This window comes from Leuciscus leuciscus, assembly GCF_965113295.1.
Source record: "Leuciscus leuciscus genome assembly, chromosome: 15".
Taxonomy (NCBI): Eukaryota; Metazoa; Chordata; class Actinopteri; order Cypriniformes; family Leuciscidae; genus Leuciscus; species Leuciscus leuciscus.
In genome coordinates, this window is record NC_138739.1 from 18928533 (window position 1) to 18954977 (window position 26445).

The 26445-nt window shown below is 41.3% G+C and overlaps 2 protein-coding genes and 1 long non-coding RNA gene across 4 annotated transcripts in view; 2 read left to right on the forward strand and 1 right to left on the reverse strand.

The window, feature by feature from the left end:
* Positions 1–26445, reverse strand: part of LOC309475590 (uncharacterized protein) — a 335445-nt gene that overhangs the window by 226849 nt on the left and 82151 nt on the right. The gene's annotated exons all lie outside the window — the stretch shown is intronic.
* On the forward strand, positions 12413–14623 carry LOC309475693. Its single transcript, XR_014197773.1, has 2 exons — positions 12413–13216; positions 13251–14623. It is a non-coding gene; the product is annotated as an uncharacterized lncRNA (long non-coding RNA).
* LOC309475588 (uncharacterized protein) lies at positions 18394–25625 on the forward strand. Of its 2 annotated transcripts, none has more exons than XR_014197739.1 (2): positions 18394–25248; positions 25526–25625. XR_014197739.1 is itself a non-coding variant. In XM_082138406.1 (2 exons), exon 2 carries the CDS (start codon positions 19070–19072, stop codon positions 25031–25033), a length of 5964 nt encoding a protein of 1987 aa, XP_081994532.1. In that variant the 5' UTR covers positions 18394–18566; positions 18844–19069; the 3' UTR covers positions 25034–25625. The 2 variants fall into 2 exon arrangements, 1 of the variants encoding a protein (XP_081994532.1); XM_082138406.1 differs by having other exon boundaries at positions 18394–18566; positions 18844–25625.

The following is a 26445-nucleotide window of genomic DNA, read 5'->3' on the forward strand; positions in this document are numbered from 1 at the left end:
GACTAAACATTTGTCATTTTAAGGGTCAATGCCACAACTAGAAATGTTTGACTATCATTTTCAACAGAAACAACCTCAATTATTTTTTAAGAGATTTTAAAATTACAGTATAGTGATGGAATCAGATGGCATGGTGCATTGATATATATTCTATTTTCTGCAATAGCCCATTGAATGTTAGACATCCTCAGTTTTCATTTCTCTCAGAAGCTTCATCCTGTAGAGCATTCTGACAGTGTCTATTTCAGTAGAAAACAGCCTGTATATGATTGTCTTATTTGGAGATGATATAAACTGATCTCCCAGCTTCCAAAACCACAAACAACACCAGCAGAACAAAAAAAACAAAAAAAAAACACCGGCTGGATTTGTTAGAAGGGTATGGCAAATGTATTTTATAAAGGTGTTTGATGAAATTGATATACTTTGGAGTGTATGTAGGCTATATGCTTTACATACTGTGCTCTTCTGCTGATCTTAGGGTGGATATAGGGGAATATAGGCCTAAAAAATAATAAAATTATTTCACAATGCTAAGTTTTCTGGACAAGAATCCTCTGAGGCTTGTTAAAAGGCATCATCATCATCATCATCGCCCCCCTAGTGTCCTGATGTGAGAATGTCTGATTCATCAGTGAGGGACTGATAGTGACATCACAACAGCAGCCATGCCCACTACAGCAGAGACAACCAATCAGAACAGTGAAAAACATCCCAATAACAGAACTGGGGCTCGTTCTTCGTACGTTGCTTATTACATCCGAGATCAAATGGCACATCCAAGATGATATCATCGTGCTAATCATGATCTGGCTAACTCGGTTCTTCGAACACACTTGCCGGATATGATTAGTATCGCTGGATTGAGTTATCTGAGATAATTGCGCGTTCATGCGCTGGGTTAAAAGGGGATATGTATCGATAGTAAAAACATTGATCAGCAACGCTGCTATTGGCTGTTCAGCGTGGCCAAAGAGCGCGCTCAGTTTTTCTCCTCAGCAGAGCAAGAACAGTCGAAGTTTATTCGGAATTTTAATGTTTAATCAAAACGCCAGGGAACACCTCAAAGTCTGCAAAAGCCAGGAGAGAGGGCTGGCAAAAAGTAGCAGACAATTTAAATCTGTAAGAAGTGGCCATGTTAGATGTTTTTTTATCACTTATTAGCCTATATTTTTGTATTTTAATAGTTGCATAATTACTTTGTTCATTGTAATGTCAGAGTCACCACACTAGAACATGGGAACAAATAAAAGTGAAGTACAAAAATATTCTACATAATGGTAATTTTTAGTTATATTATAGTCTCTTTTATAAAATGCACTGTTAAACTAGATGTACCGCATGGCGGTACAAAATATGACCGCCGCTCAGGCCTGCACTGGCTTTCCACAAAAATAAATGACGTGGAGCAATTTGGCTGTATTGCGTGTTTATGTATATACCTAAAAAAAGTAGTAGTATGTGCATGTCTGTCTGTGTGTGTGTGTATGTGTGTGTGTGTGTGTTTGTGAATGTGTGTGTCTGTGTGTGTGTGTGTCTGTGCGTGTATGTATGCGTGCGTACATGTGTGTGCGCGTGTGTGTTTGTGTGTGTGTGTCTGTGCATGTGGATTTGTATGTGTGTGTATGGGTGTGTGTCTGTGCGTGTGGATGTCAGTGTGTGTGCATGCTTGCGTTTGTTTGTATTCCTGCATGTGTGTGTGTGACAGTATCATCCTAAACCAGCAACCCTTCGCTCAACACCACCATCTACAGGCCGATGAGTGTACAGTCACTAAATGTCACCCCCCCCCCCCCCCCCATGGATGAAATTCTACGAAACTTAGCATACCCCCAGAGGATGTCAAGTTAATCATACACATGAAATATGGTGCAGTTCTGAACATCTCAACTGAAGATAGGGGCGATTAAAGCAGAATAATATTGCATTTTCATTTTTTATGGGAGGGGCGCAAATCACAAATGAGTGATTATGGGCTAGGTTGATGTGGGCCCTTAAGACCAACATACCATAAAAATGTCTTCATCCTCGGTGCCACGGTTCAGGTAGTTATTTAGGAAAAACTGCATTTTTTGGGTTTGGGGGGGGCCAGCGCGGGGGGGGAGTGGCCCCCGGGGACCAAACGAAATTTTTCCGTAAAAGTCTAGTGGGGCTACATGCCCACCAAATTTAATGTTCCCCGGTGTTTCTGTGTCCCTGGTATCGTTGACGAAAAATTCAGTAGATGACGAAAAAAAATAAATAAATGGTTGTCTGTTTATAAAAGCAACCAAGAAAAAGATCTTGGTAGCCTACACTGTAAAATAATTTTTGCTGCATTAAATTAAGGCCGTATAGTCATTTCAACTGTTAAATCTTGAGTAATGATGAATTGCTTTGACATGTGAAAGTGAAAACTGATAAACTTATGTTAATGTAAAAATATTTTGCCATGAGTTATTGATCACATTTTTCCCGAGTGTAGTTCATATAATGACATTGTGTTTTTCTCTTTTGTGCACTTTTACATAATACAACAACACTTGTATCTGATCCCAAGAAAGTGGTGGCTGAAATATGTGCAGTAAGTGGACATTTTCTAACTTTCCAAAGGAAAGAAAGTATAAGACTTTGTAATGTCCATTTGTTTCCATTGCACTGGTCAGTGAATAAACCCTCTCAGATAACTGTCATATGGAGGAACTAGCCTACCTGCAAGTGCATAAATAACTTTACTTAATTTATATTTGTATGCTTTATGGCTGCAATATAAGTTGCAGGATTCCACATCTACAGAAAGGCCTACAGAAGAGTCTGCACAGACAGAGGAGACATAGGCCTACAGGTGGGCAGTGGATAGACAACTTTTCCTTTTTATTTGTTGCATGAGGCATGTGTCTAATATCTCTTGTTGCAGGCACTTGACCACTGGCTTTTCTTTACAAAGAACAATTGAAATAAAACTCAAGGAACTAAGTATATTTGTCTTTTATTAAACATTTAATGAAAAGTGTTTTTTTGGGGGGGCAATATTGTGTAATATGGCACATGCAACAATGCCACAGGCCCTGTCAGGTGTGCAACCCTCAGACTTTTCAGACACTGAAATCTTCCCTTTGGTTAACCAAAGTTTATTTCATTGTGTGCCCTTGTCCTGGCTAGAGCTGCATTGTAACTGGTTTGGGTCAGGGAATGGGGTCATGAAACACCTGTCTGCAGGCAGGAACATGTCATAATCACCTATGAGAAAATGCAGTTCTGTTAGGATCAGCATAAGTGTATGTAATACAGTGAGCTTGATATTTAATTGTGGAACTTTCCTTACCACTTTCAAATAATGTGCATAAATGCAACTCTGAAAATTCTTAAGTCATACACAGATCCTGGCCATTTTGCTTTCACATTTGTGATATGGAAGATTTTAGTCAACTGCCTTTTTTTTATTTGATATAATATTATTAATCTGGAATATTAAGAATCCCAATAGTAACTGGGCTGCACATTTACATTGTGAACCCCCTTTCTGTTCACATAATCCCCTTCATTGAGGCCTTGATGGCAGTCTATGGTAGCCTATAGTAGTCTATGGTACCAAAGCCTGAGTGACATATACTGTAATCGGCATGGTCATGATTGCATGATCTTCATAAAAAATTATGATAGCCAAAAAAAAAAACTGCTTTAAAAAAACTGCTTTACAACATTGGGTCTTAAAAACCTAAAACTGTTTTTTAAACCTAAAAGCGCCAGGTAAACTCCGAATGACACGACAGACAGCACTTTCCATCAAGTTCTCCGCATCTCCAATAGTGTTTAGGAAAGAGCCACTCGCAAATAATCTTAGGGCAATGCAAACAGTTTGTGCTGTAGTTAAAGCCCGACTCCGACAAGTCGAAAATAAATGTGCGTTTCCAACAAATTAATAATGTAAACGACAATCTCACGAGTCACGAGAAAAAATATAAATCTCAGAAAGTGCACTATCGCGCTGCGCTGGACTTCCCGTATCAGCTCCGCTTATGAAGCCACAATCTAATCCTGTTTACATGAAATAAGCCTGCTCCCGAGCAGGTTTAATATTGCGCACCTGTTGCTATGACAGCAAGTCCAGGATGAGCGTTGAAGAACCAAACAATCCAAGATCATGCCAAATCGTCAACAATCAAATCCAGCTAACTGAGTTAGCGACGTACGAAGAACGGGCCCCTGGTTGATGTTTGGGACAACAATGCAACAAAAGTTGCACATACTTGCATGTTATGACAAGTATGCCAGTTTTCAGTGAAATAAAGGGAAGGTATGTGAATACTGGGCTTCATTGCTACAAACACTTCAAGCATAATTGAAGATGAACCATGTTAATCATTCTAGTACATCTACTACTGCATTTAAAATGAAAGCATATATTTTACTGATGTCAGGCATGAGAAGCAATCGGGGTGAAAAGGAAATGTTGGCACTGTTTCTTTGTTGTTTTACTGAATGGTGCATTATCCTTGTGTAATAGTGAAGTGTAAATATGTAAATTGATTTTTGTTTAGAATCAAACAAATAAAAAAAATCGGCAGGACGACTGCTTATGCTATATTTACTAAATAACGTTTGGCACAGTTTTCAGACATATATGGAAAGCTGGCATAAAGGTTTTTTAAAAGTGCTCACAGTAAAATATTACATTTCAGCCTGTCCATTATATATGTCATAAAGGTTTGTACAATGAACATATTTAGATATCTGTAACGATCACCAGCTGGAGTGCCTCTGAGAGTCAACAGAGGGCACTCCACACCAGACTGATCACATCACAAACTCAACTTCCCATCATGCCGCTTACCTGGGACTGATTGCACATACACCTGCAGCTCATCCACACTCATCTCATACACCTGCAGCTCATTCACATACACCCATATAAACCTCTGTCACTCTTCAGTTCACTGTGAAGTATTGCCTTGCCACGGCCTGTAATCATTGAGCGTTTTCCCCTATTCTACTGATCTGTTTATTGACCTCGGATTGTTATCTCGTTTCTGCCTGTTTGCTGCCTGTCTCGACTTGGATTGTTCCTGGATTATTGTCTCTTGCTGCCTGCCCTGAACTTCTGCCTGTGACCTGACTACTCTCTGTGTTTGTTCTCTGATCACCCTGTTTTGCTGTTGCCTGACCCTTGCCTGTTTTGACGTTCCTTGATTAAAAGCTGCAAATGGATCCTACTGAGTCTTCCAATTCATAACAGAATACTTCGCCGCTTCAGATCCAGCAGCCGAGAAAGAACCGAGACCCACCATGGACCCACTAATCAGTCTCTTCCGCCTCAGCCAAGGTAACCGATCTATAGAAGAATGTTGAAGAATTTTGTGAGCTCTGCCATGGGGTAGACTTGGACGATGCAGTCTTAAAGGATGCTTTCCGATATGGGCTTGAGGACATGTTAAAATACCTCATGCCTGACAACACTCCTCAATGGACTTTATGTCAATATATTGAATTCGCTCTGAGGATAAGCTGCTCATCCTTTTCTGTGGGCCCTGTGGATGAGGGTTCCCATGAACTTACCACACCCGTTGAACCAGAATTCTGCTATACCTCCCCGTACTCTCGTTACGGCTTAGCAGATCTTCCAGAGCCCTGTCACTTCTCAGCAGATTGTCCAGAGCCCCATCACGTCTCAGCAGACCGTCCAGAGCCTTGTTACGTCTTAGCAGAATTCCCTGAGCCCTCTACTGTTGAGGGGGCGTTTCCAGAGACTGTTCCCGTCACGCCAGCCATCAAGCTAGTCACCGGATCGGTCTATTATCGTCCAGGACTGGTATCCAGTGTGGCCGATTCCCCGCTGAGGTCAGTACGTGTTGCCATAGGGGCCATCGTGCAGGAGTCTCGTCCCGCTGAGACTATCCTGCATAAATCATGTTTCACCGAGACCTTCCTGCCTGAGTATCTTCCTGCCGAGCTTGCACTTCACGCCAGTCCAGTCGAGCCTGCACTTCACGCCAGTCCAGAGCTGTGTTCACCGCTGGTCCTGCCCAGCACAAAGCCTTCACCGCTGGTCCTGCCACCCAGCTCAGAGCCCTCTTCGCCGCTGGTCCTGCCACCCAGCTCAGAGCCCTCTTCGCCGCTGGTCCTGCCCAGCTCAGAGCCCTCTTCGCCGCTGGTCCTGTCCAGTTCAAAGCCCTCTCCGCCGCTGGTCCTGTCCAGTTCAAAGCCCTCTCCGCCGCTGGTCCTGTCCAGTTCAAAGCCCTCTTCGCCGCTGGTCCTACCCAGTTCAAAGCCCTCGCTGCCGCTAGTCCCGTCAAGCTCAGAGCGCACTGATCCTGAGCCAGAGCCAGAGCTTCACGTCAGTACTGCCGAGCCAGAGCTTCACGTCACGTCCGCCCGTCCAGAGTCTCGTCCCGCCGAGACTGAATCTGTTCCTCTACCTCTTTCCACGCCTGTGTCTTCGGACAAGATGGCCGACTCCACGCCTGTGTCTTCGGACAAGATGGCCTCCACCGAGCCAGTGTCTCAGGACAAGATGGCCTCCACCGAGCCAGTGTCTCAGGACAAGATGGTCTCCGCCGAGCCAGTGTCTTCGGACAAGATGGCCGACTCCACGCCTGTGTCTTCGGACAAGATGGCCTCCACCGAGCCAGTGTCTCAGGACAAGATGGCCTCCACCGAGCCAGTGTCTCAGGACAAGATGGTCTCCGCCGAGCCAGTGTCTTCGGACAAGATGGCCGCCGCTGAGCCGGTGTTTGTTCCTGTTCCTGTGCCGTGGCAGCCCGAGGGGTCGTCTCCGCCGTGGCCGTTCGAAGGGTCATCTCCTCCCTGGCCTCCTGCACGGCCTGATCCGCCCTGGTCGCCTGCACGGCCTGATCCGCCCTGGTCGCCTGCACGGCCTGATCCGCCCTGGTCGCCTGCACGGCCTGATCCGCCCTGGTCGCCTGCACGGCCTGATCCGCCCTGGTCGCCTGCACGGCCTGATCCGCCCTGGTCGCCTGCACGGCCTGATCCGCCCTGGTCGCCTGCACGGCCTGATCCGCCCTGGTCGCCTGCACGGCCTGATCCGCCCTGGTCGCCTGCACGGCCTGATCCGCCCTGGTCGCCTGCACGGCCTGATCCGCCCTGGTCGCCTGCACGGCCTGATCCGCCCTGGTCGCCTGCACGGCCTGATACGCCCTGGACATCCGTTCTGCTGCAATCTACAGGTCCTTTTCTGCCCCACGGACCTGGCCCTCCATCCCGCCCCCAGATCCGCCTCCGCTCCACCTCCCTCCTGGACTGTTTTTGGAGCGTCTAGAAGCCGCTCTTTGGGGAGGGGCTATGTAACGATCACCAGCTGGAGTGCCTCTGAGAGTCAACAGAGGGCACTCCACACCAGACTGATCACATCACAAACTCAAATTCCCATCATGCCGCTTACCTGGGACTGATTGCACATACACCTGCAGCTCATCCACACTCATCTCATACACCTGCAGCTCATTCACATACACCCATATAAACCTCTGTCACTCTTCAGTTCACTGCGAAGTATTGCATTGCCACGGCCTGTAATCACTGAGCGTTTTCCCCTATTCTACTGATCTGTTTATTGACCTCGGATTGTTATCTCGTTTCTGCCTGTTTGCTGCCTGTCTCGACTTGGATTGTTCCTGGATTATTGTCTCTTGCTGCCTGCCCTGAACTTCTGCCTGTGACCTGACTACTCTGTGTTTGTTCTCTGATCACCCTGTTTTGCTGTTGCCTGACCCGTGCCTGTTTTGACGTTCCTTGATTAAAAGCTGCAAATGGATCCTACTGAGTCTTCCAATTCATAACAATATCCAGTTGTCCATTAAATGTGACCTGATCCAGCAAAATGAGTCACAGTGACCCAAACTTCAAAATTGAGATTTTGGTATTAATGGAAAGAGGAGACCATAAGCTTTCAACTGATATCCTAGTCAAAGTCATACCTTGAATGGTTGTAAAGATATACACATTTGAATTATGGTCGTCTGCCCTCTTTTTCCAATTGAAAACCTGAGAAAATCGCTTTTAAAGTTTTTTTGCCCGTTTTTTGTTGATATCTTTCAAAATCCATTGCATTTAAAGGGATGAACTATTTATTGTACAGCTTAATTTGACCAAAGACATTAATATATGCTATTATGCCAGGCTGAAGCTCAAATTATTTTAATTTTATTTGAATAAATAATTTAAAAGGCACTTTTACAAACATTTACTAAAATCAGAAAGATTGAACAGAGGTGCTACAGTTTTGCTTGAGAGAGGGTGTGTGTGTGTGTGTGTGAGAGAGAGAGAGAGAGATAGAGGCTGAGAGACAAGGAAACAGAGAACAAATAATGTTAGCCTATGCAATCATATCTTTGTGTAGGCTAGAATCTAGATGACAATAACAGTGTAACATATTCATAACGGAGATACCAACAGTTAAATATTGGGTTTAAAATCAAACACATTGTAATGGATTCTCCTTGCAGATAAATACACTCACAGAATAATTGCACTCATTCACATCCATACACGATAAATACCTCAGGGCTGTCGCTGTCATCAGAGGATAACACGTCTCCAGATCCAAAACAATCACTGACTAGCCTTAGCCACTCTTGATGACCAGCAGCAGAGCTTAGGTTATAAGCCTCCAGTTCAACGTTTTTGGCGACTTTTTGGCGACTTTGCTCTCTTTTGACAGCGACATTTCTCAAATTAATAATATTTAATCTTTCTGAGGAGATCTGCTAGCTTGTTTACACATAGCGCTACGAGTCTGAGGAGGATGGCTGGACCAATCGCGTGCCGGTCAGTCGAAACGGGGCTTCCCATTGACAAATGATCAGCGTTTGTGTACATTTCTAAGCTTTATGATTGGTTCTATACAACGTGTAACACCATATTTGGAAAGCAGAGACGTTTGAGGGGATTCCCGGGAAATGCTCAGAGGTGAGGAGAGGAGTTGAGAAAAGCAATATTCATTTCCAGCGAATTTAGTAAAGCTTTGTAAACTTTAATAGTCATTTAAATACCTTTTCTCAATTATCTGGACTACGAAACTTTAGGAGATTATTTTTGAATGTCTGTTCTTTGAAATTTAGCAATAATAATAATAAATAAATAAATCTATTATTTCATTAATTGTTTTTCCACATAAACGGCCCATATCTTAAAATGGAACGTTGCGACTTCCGACTCATTTCGCCAGATCGGGTCACAAATATAGTATTTATTTAACATTTAGGCTATTGTTTCATTACTAAACGTTTTAAACTACATTACCCACATATCTCTGTCATTCTATCAATGGAACAGGAAACATTGTGCTGTAGTGCATTGAAATGTGCAGACGGGTTGGGATCTCGGTAAAGGAGCACTTTTTCACAACATAGACACTTTATAGTTTACTTAATGTATAACTAACGTAAAAATAACAACAACACCAAAACATACTTTGTAACATGAAGCACCATTTTATATGGGTTAAACAATTATAGTCCAATCACAGCGAATTCTGTGATAAAGTCACAGCCAATGACAACCCAGCTGAACAGATGAGTCACACTTGCCCATTTATGGTAAATGATGACAGATCTCTTCTGGTTCTGGCTGCAGAGATAGATACCTTCAATATTTAATATTTGGGCTGTTAAACATGTATTCCTTCTGATTAAATATTAAAACTCATATTTAAAAACAAAAGACTTACCATGCAAAAACGAGTTCACATGATCAATGACACAAATTTGCTTGATTAGACTGGTGCATGATCATTTGAAAGAAACTTTTTTCTAAGCAATGGCCTACAGCAGGGGTAGTTTTGCAGTATTTTAATTAAAGATAATTACATGTACTAAAGTGCTTCTAACATTTACAGTGTATGTATAGTATATCAAAGGTATATCAATTATATTCAAATAAATGTAACAAACGCATAATGAATGCACACAATTTTAAAAAGCATATTCCAATATTTAATGTCAAACTGTTTAAAATGTATTGCCAAAACTACTGCACAACAGTATAACAATCAGTTAATAAAAAATAAAAAAAAGCCAGATACAGAGGCAATCTATTATAGTGACACATACAGTAACGTTAAAAAAATCACTATGATGAAGTAATATTTTTACAAACCAAGAGATGAGATTCAACTTTGTTATGTGAAAATATATGTTTCTTCCCTTTAAAGACCAAATAGGCAAAAACTAAAGCACAACATTTTACATTCTATATCATTGTGATTATTGTAACTATGAAAGGGTCCGTGTAAAATAGTTAATGATTATACATGTCTGCAACGAGAAAACGAATAAAGGCGCGTTTTCTCGTTTTTGCTTATTTCTTTTCAAATTGAAATTCTGTTTTGTTAACCCGATTGAATCTAATACCGCACATTAAGTTGGAAACACTTCAAAAGGCTAAAAGTTGTCATCTGATCGCTTGAACATCTGGGAGAAGTGAATGTCGTGTTCTTTAATGATCCACCTGGAAACAAAGCTGTCGTCATGTGTTAATGTTTTGAAATTGAAATGAATGTGGGTTTTTTTATGAATATTTTGTGAATATCAACTCATTGTTTATTAAACTGTTGTATTAAAATAAATATTACATAGGCCTATATAAATAAATATTTATATTAAAATTATATTAATATTTTCTTCATGTGATATATGTGATAGCCTTTCCTGTAGCTCAGTGGTAAGAGCATTGCGTTAACAACGCAAGGTTGTGGGTTCGATCCCAGGGGATTGCACATACCTATGTATAAAATGTATAGGATAATGCAATGTAAGTCACTTTGGATAAAAGCGTCTGCCAAATGCATAAATGTAAATGATATTGCTTAATTATATCATATAAGAGACAGTCTCGTACTGTGACAATTCATACCTTGGATTTTGTGGGCATTTATATTAATTTCAGCGGCATTTCCGACCCCGCACAACACTATTTGTACTTGTTACATCATAAGAAGGATGGCGACAATGCTAATATTAGTCTCTCTGTTTATCTGAGGTTTACCACAGTCCGCCGGATCCAGGCCGTATCCAGATCTGATGAAGGACCTGCGCCTGGACACAACGACAGCGCAATCCTGAAGTGTCAACCAGTCCCTCCCCTGTGAAGGCCTTCTTCCCTTCCCTTTACCTCAGTACAGATAAATATTGTCGGGATAATTCCGGTTCGCAGACGCAACAAAAAATATCTGCATTATAAATTTTTAAGGCCAGACAAGTAGTTTATTGGCCAGACAAGTTATTTAGGGTTGATGTTGTGGCAAAACTTTCTTGAACATTATCATCACTGCGTAAGAGACACTCTGAATCCAATTGTCTTCTAAAATTCTTGCAAGAATAGGCCCAGTTGCCCACACAGAAGTTAGACAGAAGTGACGCTGTGGAGCAAGTGACCCAGACAGGAAGAGATGGGCAGCCTTTATACCCTGTTTCAAGGTTCCTTCCCAGCGGCTGTTTCTTGACCCATATAGATAAGGGACCCATTGCTGTTCAAGTTTCTATACCTAAAGACACAAACTGTCAGATAGGTTTAAAGATCCTGTCCCATATGTTCCTGAAGCGTCACACCCAGACCCTCCCCAGGCACGTACATACATAATCTTGTTTCACACATTGACGACACAGTACTTTGCAATATATGTTGAAGATCAATGGAAATCAAATTTTTTTCCATTACAGTTGATTTGTGAAGAAGGACTTAACGTCTGCGCACATTTATATTCAAATTCACATATACGGACTGAAACCGTAATGCGTAATATGTTTGAGAACAGATGCTTATGTTTCTATGGAAAATAATGGTCCCTAATACATAAATAACTGCAATTTAAAAGAAAGACACAGTGACTAGTCTTTAACAACAGATATTTCATTTAATTATTGTATTAAATATTTAGTACTATTTATTAACTTTCCTTTTTGAGTAGATTTGTAACACTATGGAGAAAAATTGTGTAATTGTTACAGCAGGAACCCTGACTCAGTGTGTGCTGATAACACTCAGTATTTAATGATTATTTTACTGTGGGTTTATTTGTACATTTATTAAACACCATTAATCCAGTAATTTGAAAAACAATGTATATGCAGATTTAAGACGGAAAAGAGAAACATGATTTTGTTCATTATGAAGTAAATGTAACACTGTCTTCTACACTGATCATGTTCTTGTTATAAAAGTCACTTTGACTGATTTAGTGTCATTTAGATTGTTATACTCTGTAGACGGCTTGATTATTGTAACACATTTACAGAATATTGCAGACATATTCTTAGACTGAACATGATGTGTGTTTATGCTTTACTATTGACTGGTTGTTTCTTTATTTGATGCTGTTGCACTGTTACATTGCACATAATTTCAATTTTTTATCCAATTATTTATGATAATTAATTATTATTTTTTTTTTTAAATTGCCTTAAGGCAAACCTAGTTTTTTTCTTTCAAGTAAATCTGTCTCTCTGTCTCCTAATAGGATGTTGATGTGAATATCTTAAATGTAAAGTGACTCCGTTTACATGAGTATTAAATGCTCTTAGTGTTGCTCTGATATTCTGTGTTCATACAGGAGTTATAGATGATTTACTGTCTGAAATTTTCATTCATTCAACTTGTGCATCTTTATAAAGATTCTAACACGCATAACAATTTTCTTCAGTTCTCTTTGTGTGAAGACTAAAATTTTATAATTTCATATTATTTTCAGTATTGTTATAACTTTTATTAATATTCATAATAAGTTGTATTAAGTATCTGTATTATTACTTTTTATATGTATTTATAATCATTTGTAATCATTGTATTTTGTGAATCATAGTGTTCTTGAATACATGTGTGTGAGAGAGACATTGGGACAAGCTAGACTGCATGAATACAGGGGTGAGAGAGTGTGTGCGGGAAGAGTTAGAGACATGGAGTGTGTATGCAGTGTATGAAGTTTCCACCGGGATTAGATATGCATTCCATATGTTCCTCTGGTAATATTGTTTTGATCAGTAGTATATAAAACCAAACCTATTTGTCCAGAGGACAGAGATGACTGATATGCTGGAATGAAGACCTTTGTTTGGTCTATGTCTTCATATTATGATCAAATAAATAAGAGATCTCTTGGAAAAATAATTGATGTCTGGTGCAGTGAATTAAACAACAGGAGAAAAGCATAATTTCTAACTCTACATTGTGGATGAGTATTATGAAAATAAATGCTTGTTTTGCCATAATTGTGTTGCATGTTTGTGTTCAAAATTGATGTATGGATTTAAAGAATTCAGTATGACTCTGAGAGACGTACTGATTTATATTGATTTAAAACTCTTTGATTATTGCACTTCTTGATGATGCCAAGATCACTTCAATACACTGAAATATAAATGTGTGCTACACATTCCATGTTTATGAGTTTCTCATGATTTAATAAACAAACTAAATATTTTGTTGTGCAAAGTGGATATCGATATCAGACTAAAGGAATCAAAAAGCATGATTTAATTCAACAAATATACATTTTATTTTATTTGAAAGAGTAATACAGTGTAAAAAACAAATGCCAATACAATGAGCAATATCATTTGTTAAGAAACAGAATCACAGAGAGTTTGATTATTGATCTGTGATTAAACATGTATAAACCACCTCCGTCATTTCAGAATTCTGTAAGAAACACAAACACAAAAGGTCAAAGGAGAAAAACAAACCTCAGAGCTCAAAATGAATAAATGACAGAAATTTGCTGCAAATTCATCAATAGATATTACGGGTTATGAGTCAGTGTTTCTCACACTGAATGATGGTCTTAGTTTTGTATATAATGGAGGGTCTTTGGGCCCTAGCATACACCCAGTGCAATAATTAATAATAAATGAAGCGAGGTTTTTATGCATTTGTACAAGCATAAACACATTTTATGGGTTAACCCCATCATTCATTTAGAATACATAATATGCCGCTCGTATTTCACTCTGGCCAAGAATCGGCCAGTGTTCCCATAGACTTCAACAAAGATTTCGTTTTTTTTCAAACTGCAGGCACTGCAATGCATTCTCTATGGGTTCCGGGAGGGCTAACACTAACGTTCTTTCGTCATCATACGTAACCTTAACTTGTGCAGCGATTGGTGGAAACAAATACCTTTATTAATAATCTTTAAACTGAAGTGACATCCAATAATTTCCTCAGTGCATAACTTACATTTCACGGACATATTCTCCATCTGTAAATGTTAGAAAGTCAAGTAAATATTTCCATTTTACTGTCAGGAGTGGAGCCTTGCCAAACAGACGGAGCGCAATAGAATAGGAGCGCAATAATTCTGACCAAAATAACATTAACACTAAAATGTAAATATATTTTGCTAAAATATTTGTTGTTGAATATTTGTTGTTGTTTATGAACATATATGTGCTAGGCCGAATTTCAAACCAACACATGTATTTTTTTGATAGCAGTTTTTATTAATTTATTTTAATTTAACGTCTTCTTAAGCATTATTTTGTTTTTAGATTGTAATTTTACAATGTTAGAATGTAATGTGATTTGACCCCTTTTTTGCACATAGATAGACTGCAAGGTTACATTTACTATGTTTGTTTCATAGCCTTCAATATGAACATTGTTTGTAGGGCAATATTTATCAGGATATGAAATATATATATTTTTTTAATTAAATACAGTTTTAGTTTTTTTCAAATTGGCCTATAATAAAATGTAATACTGAGATTATACCATACATCGCCATTTATACAGAAAAATACAGATTTTCTTGGCAATTGGCCAACCCTTTGCCTTTTTGGCATGCTTTAAATACTGAATTTTGCATTTTTAGCTATAGTAATGATAAATTATTATCTCTGTTAAATGGTTATTTAACAATTAGCCTACATTCAGTCCTGCATTAATAATTCAGTTTGTTTGCGCCAGTTTGGACAAGCTGGATTCCACCATATCTTTATGTACACAATATTAATCTTTTACATTGTAATCCTTTTATTTTTAATATTTGGCATGTTTGTGGTCTGCTGCGCATCCCTGTGTGTGTAATAAGCAGAGTGTACGCTCGTTGTGGACCCCGACTTTATGCACACATTACTAACACTCTTTAAATAGGCTAACCAAAAAATATTGCGCCATTGACTTTAGACCAGGTTTCAGTTGGTCAATGGCGCAGTCTATTTCTGTTGCCTCAAAATAGCAACGTGCCAACAATGCGGCTGAACACACCTGGTTTTCAGACCAACAGCCCATGGGTGAACAAATGGGCGCAAATGCATTTAGGCTATTTAAACACTTGCATTACGCCTGGTGCTGCATTACAGATGGAGAGGTTGTCTCCTCTCCACCAGTAAGCTGGTGTGTGGTGGGCGTTCTGGCGCAATATGGCCGCCGTCGCATCATCCAAGTGGATGCATCATTGGTGGTGGTTGAGGAGATTCCCACCTTAAGCGCTTTGAGGTCTCAGAAAAAGCGCTATATAAATATAACGAATTATTATAATGGGTAGTGCTCAAGCAGACATGTTGTTTTAGCGATCCTACAGGATGTGGCGTCCACGGAAGACAGGTGGGGGCATGGAGTAGGAGGAGAAGAAGAACAGTGTTAGTTATGTTGTAAATGTATGCAGGGGTTGTTGTGCACTGCGAATAAATTCCTCTGTAATGTAAACAGTGAACGAGATTAAACGAACCCATGAAATGCAATCCTGTAAATTCATTAATTTCGGCATGCAACACATAAATCAATAGAAATAAAGTGCAATACATTGAACTATTTTTGATTTAAAAAAATAATAATAAATCAACCCCATAGTGGATTCTAAGTGATCAAGGGCTTAGCACGTTCCATTTCAGCCCCATTGCAAAGGTTCCGCCAGTAGTGGGCACTCGTGTAACATAAGCAATGACGTACATCCGAGTGAACGAGACGGAGGGAAGTTAGTGAGTGAAGGACTGACAATTTTATACTGAAACGCATCCCCGGTGATCGTTTCTGCGCAGATTTTGCTCATCTCAAACAAGCCTATAGTGTCTGATTCATCAGTGACGGACTGATAGTGACCTCATAACAGAAGCCACGCCCACTACAGCAGAGACAACCAATCAGAACAGTGAAAAACATCCCAATACTGTAACAGAACTGTTCAAAATCTTTCAAACAATTTTAAATAGTTTTGGCCTTGCTTCACAGACTAAAATACTAATTTGATAATACTAATTTTCAATTATATTTTAATGTATATTTTAAACATACTGTACATGTAGAGCATGCTGGTTTTAACAAAACAAATTGTATATAGTACGCTAAGTTATAAAGAGAATCACTGAACTCCGAGGCCAGGCGAGTGAGGTTTCATCAAGAATATGAAGATGACATAAAAGTACACTGTAATTCTCTACCGCAGTGTACTACGCTTTTACCTTTAGCACTGACACACAACTCTCATATGTTATTTTTCTTTCCAGAATGTTCCAGCACTTGTTTAGTTCGATCTACTGCTGTATTTGGAAATATGTCCTCCTGAGATATAGAGAAATAAAAGCTGTTCAAGGATGCACAAAGAGTAAGAATCAGATATCAGTGTTGCTGGATTCACTATTTTTTTTTTTTTTTTTTTACAATGAAGTGGAAATCTGCCACAAGGGAAAATAAGGCCTTTGCAGATTTACCCATCAGTCAACCGCACACATGCAATAGTAAACAGGAGCAAGACGTTTGTCCACTCAACAGAAACCACATTCATTTGGGTCAGTCTGACACTAAACTAACCTGAAATACACTCAGACCGCAGCAGCAGTGGTGGAGGAAGTACTGAATCTCAGTACTTAAGTAAAAGTACAAATAACCAGAGACATATTTACTTTAGTAAAAGTAGAAGTACCACAATGAAAACCCTACTTAAATAAAAAGTAAAAAGTACCTGATTTTAAATGTACTTTAAGTATTAAAAGTAAAAGTACTTGCATAACAATTTATTCTCTTAATGTCTATATTCTAATAATTAGGGCTGTAACAATATGAATCCGAAATCGCTACACTCAGATCTACGAACCTGTGTCGTGGTGTGAGAAGGGAGAAGGCAGAATCGCGACACACCCCTTTTTTGAAGTTAACATTATACAATACGTAGACCTACACCACAAAACTAGTTGAGGATAAATTATTTAATATTTGGCAATTCCATCGTTATAAACGGGACATTTGCAGTAAAAACTTGAAATATAAATTCTCAGAAAATGCATTTAATACATATTGAAAAATATCAGTATGCGTTTTATATTTAATGGGAAATCTAGGCTACACATGCGTTACGGGACACAAACAATATTTAACTTTTAGGTAGAAAAATATTTTTTTGTAATTCTGTGAATTACACTGCGCAAACCAAAAGTAATACCCACCGGATGAAGGGTTGGCTCTCCACAGAACATAACATATTCATTTTATTTAATTTTTCGTGTTCCCATTTATGAGGAAAAAACAATGTTACAGACGTGACCGCTCTGAAAGGCACTAAAAGACTGCTTTAAAACTTTCACTGAGACCTCAAACAGAAAGCACAAAGCCTTTTTTAAATTTGAATTTCGTTTTGTATTAATTGTATCTCAATTTTAATCAATGTTTCATCAAACAATTGCCAGGATTTAATAAATAAGTAGAAAATAGATAATCACGACACGTAGGCGCTGGCGAGTGAACTGGAGCTCGTCTCATAAATGAACCGAAACTCAGCGTATAAGGTATCCTACTTGCCTCACAGACCTGATAAATATATCTTTAGACAGCTTTAAATGTGTAGCCTACTTTTAAACAGAACAATTGAAAACGAAAGAAAACCGACTGCTCTCTGCTTATAATCCGTATGAAATGCGCATTTCTCTCTGGCGCGTTCACTACTGCGAAGATCGCGTATCAGTATCGTCAACCTCATCTTTGCAGCCGACACAGAAAACACTTGTTTATTAATAAACAATTAAAATGTCTTCTTGCTATATTTGACATATACATTACTTTTGCTGGTTCTTTGTGACAGCTTTTAGGTGCTTTATTGTTAGCGCCACCAACGCGATCAGCACCGAAAACATGGAGATTTTTTTCAATCCCTGTTTTGGCAGGGGAAAAACTGATCCGAAAATGTAACGAAACGTTGTAGAAATGTAGTGGAGTAGAAAGTATAATAATTGCTGCAAAAAGTAACGAAGTAAAAGTCAAAAGTATGCACTATTGATTCTACTTAAGTAAAGTAGGCTACAGATACGTGAAAAATGTACTTAAGTAAAGTAACGAAGTATTTGTACTTCGTTACATTCCACCACTGCATGCGCAGCAGTTTCACTTTAACTCAGAAATGTAATATAACACAGAATAACACTTTGAACATGAAAATATATATTTTCTGCAATGTCCTTTTTAGCTGATACATAATTGTTCTAAATTCCCTACATAAGAGTATAAGAGAAGGACTTTTATTATGAAACATTTTACTGTGTACGCTGCTGGGTAGCGTTAGTTTCCGCTATTCCGCTATTGTGTTTTCTTTCACTTTCACTGGCCGTTTGCTCCGCCATTACCTCAGGTGTTAATGTGCGTGATTGAATGTAAGTTTAGTTATTTATACACAGTTATAAATGATTTATGTTTGTTACATTGTTGTATTCAAATATTCAGCTAGTGCAATCGAACTTTACATTGTGGAAAACATCATAATATGAGAGTTATATACAGTGATTCACGTGTAGATGGTCGCAGCTGTTAATCCTATGTGACGTTGGTTTACATATAAATAACGTGTCAGTAGTGAGTTGCTGTTTATGTTTGTATAACTTAAAGTTATTAGACATACACTGATGTATCTTTTTATTCTGTTTATTCTAGAAAAACCACATTCAATACCTTGTACAGTTAAAGGAAACCCAGTACAGCTGGATGATGTCAATGTGTGTGAACATTCCAATATATAAAGAGTTTAATAGTTCCCAGTCTCCTGTCACGCTTCTTGCTGGAGCCCCGTAGTGGATGAGCATTCGCCTACCTAGATTCAAACCCTACAGTTCCCAATATTTGGTCCTTCGAGCCGGATAGCTACACCCATTACGGTGATATGGAGCAACAGAGTCAACATTACTCTCCTGATACCACACATCCTGTTCGACCACAGGCCAGAGCACGTCAGCTCTCAACACGTCTGCAAGCTTATGACATTACATTACCTAAATCTCTCATACCAGACCATGCGCTGTACGACAGTTCATACCACCAGCCAAGGATGTATCACCCAACAGCACAGCTAAACCTCAGTGGACAGGCCGAGCCAGTCTCGACTGTGGATCAGCTTCCCATGGGTGAGTTATCTCTGATGCAGTATGGAGCAGGTCCAGCTACATGTCATGTGGGCAGCGTTGACGATGGATCTGGTGTTTTTGCTAGACAGTTAGATGCTGAGAGAGCCTATAGCCATTCTAGTTCACCAGTAGCCCAAAGAGAATATCACAGTCAATCCGCATTTGAGTCACTCAGCAGTGGTTCTGTTTCACCTTCACTTCGAGAGGAAGAACAAGCTAGAGCTATGTCACCGCCTGTGGTCAGACTGAAAGCTACTGCAGCGCCATCTATCCCAATCCTGTATGCAAGCCAGTCGTTCCCAGCTGCTGTGGTCACTAGAGACATTTCTCAACGGTCAGCCACATGGCACATGACACAAACTACGACTAATGCCACATATGGTGCGACTCCATCATACTTTGGTGCCTCACATTTATCTGCACCACATGTAACTCTGCATCAGCAAACGTTATCTAGCACCCCAGATTTTCGTCCTTCATATCAGCTTACTTCATCATTGCCACGTACTGTTACATCGGTGAAGCTGCCTCTAGTTACAACAGCCCACGCAACATGTGTGCCACCTGTCTATCAGTTACAGACTGATGTGTTAAGTCAACCACAACGGCAGTCATTCACCATGCCATACCCTAATCGACCTCCAACATCGTTTCCAGGGTATTATGTCACTCAGCCTCCTACACATATTCCAGGACAGACCTGGTATGACTCTCCAGCGAGGTATCAGCCACCACCTCCAACTCCTGTTTATCAGCCAATACCTACCGCACTTCCACTCCAGCCAGTACCAATCCCAAAATTACCGAAGCTTGTGAATGATAGTGAGAGAGAGTTTACTGATCTGAAGATGGCTTTGGACAATCTCCTTAATCCTCACACTGAGCTTACTGAACATTATAAATATAGGGTGTTGATGGAACAGTTAGTTCTGGAGGAAGCAAGGCTAATTGCCCAAGCATGCCGACATCATCCTTCGCCATATGCAGCAGCTATGACAGCATTGCAACGACAGTATGGCCAACCTCATCAGCTGGCACAAAGTGAAATTGCATCCTTGTTGAATTCGCCTGATATTAGGGCAGGGGATGCAAAGGCTTTCCAGAGTTTTGCACTCAATGTTGACTTGTTAGTAGGCATGTTGATGTCACTTGAGGGGCCACAAGGACGAGAACTCACGTGCACCGGGCATGTTGACAGACTTCTCAGTAAGCTACCCAAGCACTACAGAGATAGTTTCATTGAACACCTCCAGCTACGAGGCCGACTGAGCACTGACAGCCTCAACCCGTATAACCTCCATGACCTCGCTGACTGGTTAAAGGTGAAGGCAGAGGCTCAGCGTCTGTCATCTAAAATGGTACAGCGCTACCAGACGGAGAGAGTTCAAGCCCATAGAGAACGTCAACCCATTCCGAAGGCCCAAACTCGACTGACTGCAGTTTATCATGGCAGCGACCAACCCAAAGAGGTTAGTACAGTACATTATGTCCATCCAGAACCCGCTCATGGTCAGCAATTAGTCAAGAAACTGAAACGTCTGTGTCTGTTCTGTAAAAGTCAAGAGCACTACTTGTCGCAGTGCAGTCAAATCACTGAGCGCTCACCTGAACAGATTCTCAAGTGGATAAAGGACGGCAAGAGATGTTGGAAATGTGGTCGTACAAGTCATAAATGTGAGGAATGCACGCTAAAGAAACCTTGTAGAGAATGTGGCAATATACACCTCAGTGTCCTGCATTCCATTGCTAAGGAGGGTCCCAACCTTGTATTACTTACGATGTCTGCCGATCGAGCATATCTGACTTCCCCCAGATCCACAGGACGTGTTTACCTGAAAGTCGTCCCAGTACTGCTGTGGAAAGGCAAGAGGTCTGTACCAACATATGCTATCTTGGATGATGGGGCCCAACGGAGTATTGTTCTTCCAGCAGCAGTTCAACAGTTAGGACTTGCGGGTAGGGAAGAGATTATGGCCCTTCGCACCATCCGACATGATGTCACAGATTTGAAGGGACAGTCAGTTGATCTGCTGCTTTCCACACAGTCAAGTCCAAATGAAAAGTACAGCCTCACAAATGTGTTTACTGCTCCTCTCCTCACGTTAACTGAGCAAAGTTATCCCATTAAGAGGCTTCAGCGATGCTATTACCACCTCAGAGGAATTCATCTTCCATCCTTTGATAAGGTGCAGCCCCTTCTCCTAATTGGGTCTGACTACCCAAACCTGATCACAGCCAAGGAGCCCATTAGACTAGGACCAGCAGGTGGACCGGCAGCTGTACGTACACAGCTTGGTTGGGTTCTCCAGGGACCAGATGGACTTCTCCCACATCAGGTACCGTCATCACAATGCTTATTCACTTCCCTTACTCCAATTCGAGATCCTGTTTATCAACATGTTGAACGACTGTGGCAACTGGACGTTCTCCCATACCGCAGTGAAAAGTTGGTAACACGATCAAAACAGGATCAAGCGGCTGTGAATATGCTGGAGACCAGAACACAACGTGTAGAAGTTAATGGCATCTGGCGATACGCTACTCCACTCCTTCGTGCACGGGATGGCCCGCCTTTGAGAGGAACCAAGGAGTCAGTCTTGTCCCGCCTCAGGAACACTGAGAGGCATCTCAGCAAAGACCCCAAGAAAGCTCAGGTGTATGAAGTTGAAATACAGAAACTCCTTGATTCAGGGTATGTTGTTAAGGTACCACCAGAGAATCTGCAGCCCAATGAGGAGTTATGGTTCATACCACACCACCTTGTACACCACAATGGCAAAGACCGGCTGGTTTTTAACTGCTCCTTCGTGCATCTGGGTATTTCCCTTAATCAGCAGCTGCTTCCTGGTCCCAGCCTTGGTGCCTCACCGATGGGAGTTCTCCTTCGGTTTCGGCAGTATCCGGTTGCCATTAGTGGTGATATACGCGGCATGTTTCACCAGGTGAGACTCCTACCCGAAGACAAACCTTTGTTGAGGTTTATCTGGAGGAACATGCGTAAGGAGGATCCGCCCGACGTCTATGAGTGGCAAGTCTTGCCTTTTGGGACGACCTGCAGTCCCTGCTGCGCTACCTTTGCTCTACAGACACATGTTCGCAGCCAGCAGCCTGGAAATGAAGAAGTACTGCAGTCTATAGAGCGAAGCTTTTACGTAGACAATTGTCTACAAAGTCTTCCCACTGCTACGGAAGCTAAGCAACTGATCGACAAGATGAGACCTCTTTTAGCCTCAGGGGGCTTCGAAATAAGACAGTGGGCTTCTAACGTACCTTCAGTCGTTCAGCATTTACCATCAACGGCTCGATCAGAGAGCATTGAACTGTGGTTGCAACAGTATAATTTGGATCCTTTGGAACCAGCTCTGGGTTTGATGTGGCGCTGTCTAGAGGATCAACTGGGTTACCGTCATCGTGTCATGGTAGAGCATCCTCCAACGATGAGACACATTTACAAGGTTTTGGCGTCACAATATGACCCCCTAGGGTTTATCATTCCCTTTACCACACGGGCCAAGATTCTTGTCCAAAAGCTTTGGGCCAAACCAAGGAATTGGGACGATCCGAACCTTCCCACAGACTTGCTAGAGAAGTGGAAAATATGGGAGGAGGAGTTGCCTGACCTCGGCAAAATCAAGCTTGACAGATGCTACATCCCTTCCAACTTTGATGTGGAGACATCAAAATTTAACTTGCATGTGTTTGGTGATGCATCAGAGGTGGCTTATGGCTCAGTTGCTTACCTCCTTGTTGAGCAGCATGGAGAGATCCATACCTCCTTTGTCATGGCCCGTTCTAGGGTAGCCCCCAAACGACAGCTGTCAATCCCACGTCTCGAACTCTGCGCAGCTCTGACCAGTGCCCAGCTCGCCAATTTCCTCAGCCAGGAACTGACTATCCCCATAGAGGAAGTGACATTATGGACTGACTCTACGACTGTCCTGACTTGGATACAGTCCGAGTCTTGTAGATATAAAGTCTTCGTTGGGACAAGAGTGGCAGAAATCCAAGAGTTGACAGAGCTTCATTCATGGAGGTATGTGGATTCCCCTAATAACCCGGCGGACGATATCACTAGAGGGAAGACACTTACAGAGCTGGCGAACCCAAGCCGGTGGAGTCAGGGTCCAAAATTCCTTCGTGAACCACCAGATCACTGGCCAGTCACACCCTTGATAGAGGCCCAAGATGACATACCAGAGACGAAGAAAGTTGTCTTTTGTGGTCTAGTTGTTGATAATCAAGGTTCTGGCATTCCTGATGCATCCCAGTACACTTCCTGGAAGGACTTGATTGATGCTGCTTATCAGTTTCTTCACGGGGCGGCCACCCAAGACATGAGCATGCAACACCCTGATTACCGAAGTGCAGAAACACTCATATTGAGTCAATGTCAGGAGGAGACCTTTTCAGAGGAACTTAAGGCCTTGAAGGCAGCGAAACCTGTGCCTACATCCAGCCGTCTGAACACACTTGCACCAGAGTTGGATTGCACACTAGGACTGATCCGTGTGGGAGGAAGACTGAGGAAACTGGATGGCTTAAGTCAAATGGAGATTCACCCAGTGGTTTTACACCCACACCATAAGGTGACTAAACTTCTCATAAAGCACTTTGATGAACGCCTTCTCCACCCAGGACCTGACAGGGTTTTCGCTGAACTCCGTCGCCACTACTGGATCCTGAGAGGCAGACAAGCAGTAAGGCAACATCAGAGAGAGTGTGTGGAGTGCCAGAAGTGGAGAGCCAAGCCGACAGTGCCAATCATGGCTGACTTACCTTTAGCTCGCCTGCGACTGTACCAACCGCCTTTTTTCTCAACTGGAGTTGACTGCTTTGGGCCCTTCATTGTGAAGATTGGCCGTCGCACTGAAAAGAGATGGGGAGTCATCTTCAAGTGCATGACGACCAGATGCATTCATCTCGATCTCCTCAACAGCATTGATACGGATGCATTTTTGTTGGCACTTAGACGCTTTATAGCCCGCAGAGGCACCCCATCCGAAATCCTCTCGGATCAGGGGACCAATTTCCGAGGAGCTGAGACCGAGCTAAGGGAAGCTTTCAAAGTAATGGAACCTAAACTGCAAGAGTTGTTGGCTAGACATCAGATCAACTTTAAAATGAATCCTCCTGCCGCACCACACTTCGGAGGTGCATGGGAAAGGGAGATTAGATCAGTAAAGTCTGCCCTGCGTGTAGTTATCGGGAGCCAGTCGGTTCCAGAGGAAGTACTACGTACAGTACTGATTGAAGTAGAGGGCATTCTCAACAGCAAGCCATTGGGATACGTCTCATCCGATGTTGCAGACATAGATCCGGTTACCCCTAACATGCTTCTTATGGGGCGGCGAGATGCTTCACTTCCCCAGGTGATCTACACTCCCGAACCGCTATCCAAGCGCCGTTGGCGACATTCTCAGACCATTGTGGATCATTTCTGGTCATACTACATCCGACATTACCTTCCAAGCCTCCAGACTCGCCAGAAGTGGCAGCGAGAAACCCAGGATTTAACTGAGGACACGGTGGTAATGATTATGGATCCGCAGCTTCCTAGAGCTCAATGGCCAATTGGTAGGGTTGTCAAGTTAATTACCAGTGATGATGGACACATTCGGTCAGCTCAAATCAAGGTTAATGACCGCTTATACCTACGACCTGTGGCCAAACTTGTCAGACTTCCAGTACTTCCGGGTGGAGATGACATCGACTCAAAGGACTAGGGAATTTATCTTTACAAATTAGCTATGCTAATCTGGGGGCGGCTGTTCTAAATTCCCTACATAAGAGTATAAGAGAAGGACTTTTATTATGAAACATTTTACTGTGTACGCTGCTGGGTAGCGTTAGTTTCCGCTATTCCGCTATTGTGTTTTCTTTCACTTTCACTGGCCGTTTGCTCCGCCATTACCTCAGGTGTTAATGTGCGTGATTGAATGTAAGTTTAGTTATTTATACACAGTTATAAATGATTTATGTTTGTTACATTGTTGTATTCAAATATTCAGCTAGTGCAATCGAACTTTACATTGTGGAAAACATCATAATATGAGAGTTATATACAGTGATTCACGTGTAGATGGTCGCAGCTGTTAATCCTATGTGACGTTGGTTTACATATAAATAACGTGTCAGTAGTGAGTTGCTGTTTATGTTTGTATAACTTAAAGTTATTAGACATACACTGATGTATCTTTTTATTCTGTTTATTCTAGAAAAACCACATTCAATACCTTGTACAGTTAAAGGAAACCCAGTACAGCTGGATGATGTCAATGTGTGTGAACATTCCAATATATAAAGAGTTTAATAGTTCCCAGTCTCCTGTCACGCTTCTTGCTGGAGCCCCGTAGTGGATGAGCATTCGCCTACCTAGATTCAAACCCTACAGTTCCCAATAATAATGTTGCTTATAATTCCAGTGGAATGTATGAGGGCCACACTCATTCACACCCTTTCTCTCTCACAGACACAAACACGTCTTCACAGTTATTTGTTCCGGAAGTCCAGTTTCCTGTGGAGCTGTCTCTGTTTCAGCCTGCAGAAACACCCTGAGCTATTATAGGCCTAACGTTTTTACCCGTAAAGAGTACGAACCCTTATACTGTACATCAGAAATAACACTCTGTGCTGTTCTCTCTTACTCCAGTTTCTTGGATCTAACACACCGCTGAATGCCGCAAAATGTTGAATTTCCTCAAACAAGCAATGTATTCAATTTATCAGTGCTATTTACTGTTGAGTTTATGTCAGTAGTGTCTATTTAATTTACATGTTCATTTACCGTCAACTGCATCGGCATGTTCACATCAAATTTCCTTCCTGAGTTAAAAGCAGAAAATTACATTCCCACATTTAAATGTTACTTTTGCTTTGTTTATTTATTCACTCATTCATTCAAAGAAAGAAAGAAATTAAAGATTTGAACTTTGGAGGGGCTTCTTGCAGACAGGCAGCTAAAGACCATAGACTGGCATTACACACTATACGTAGGTTTGTAAAAAGGAGTGAGACTGGAATTACTGACGACTCGTTCAGCCAGTTCAGAACGTTTACTTTCACTAACAGCTATATCACACACTACATTACCTTATTTGAAAAAGCAAAATAGGGGCACTTTAAATGAAAAATAGAA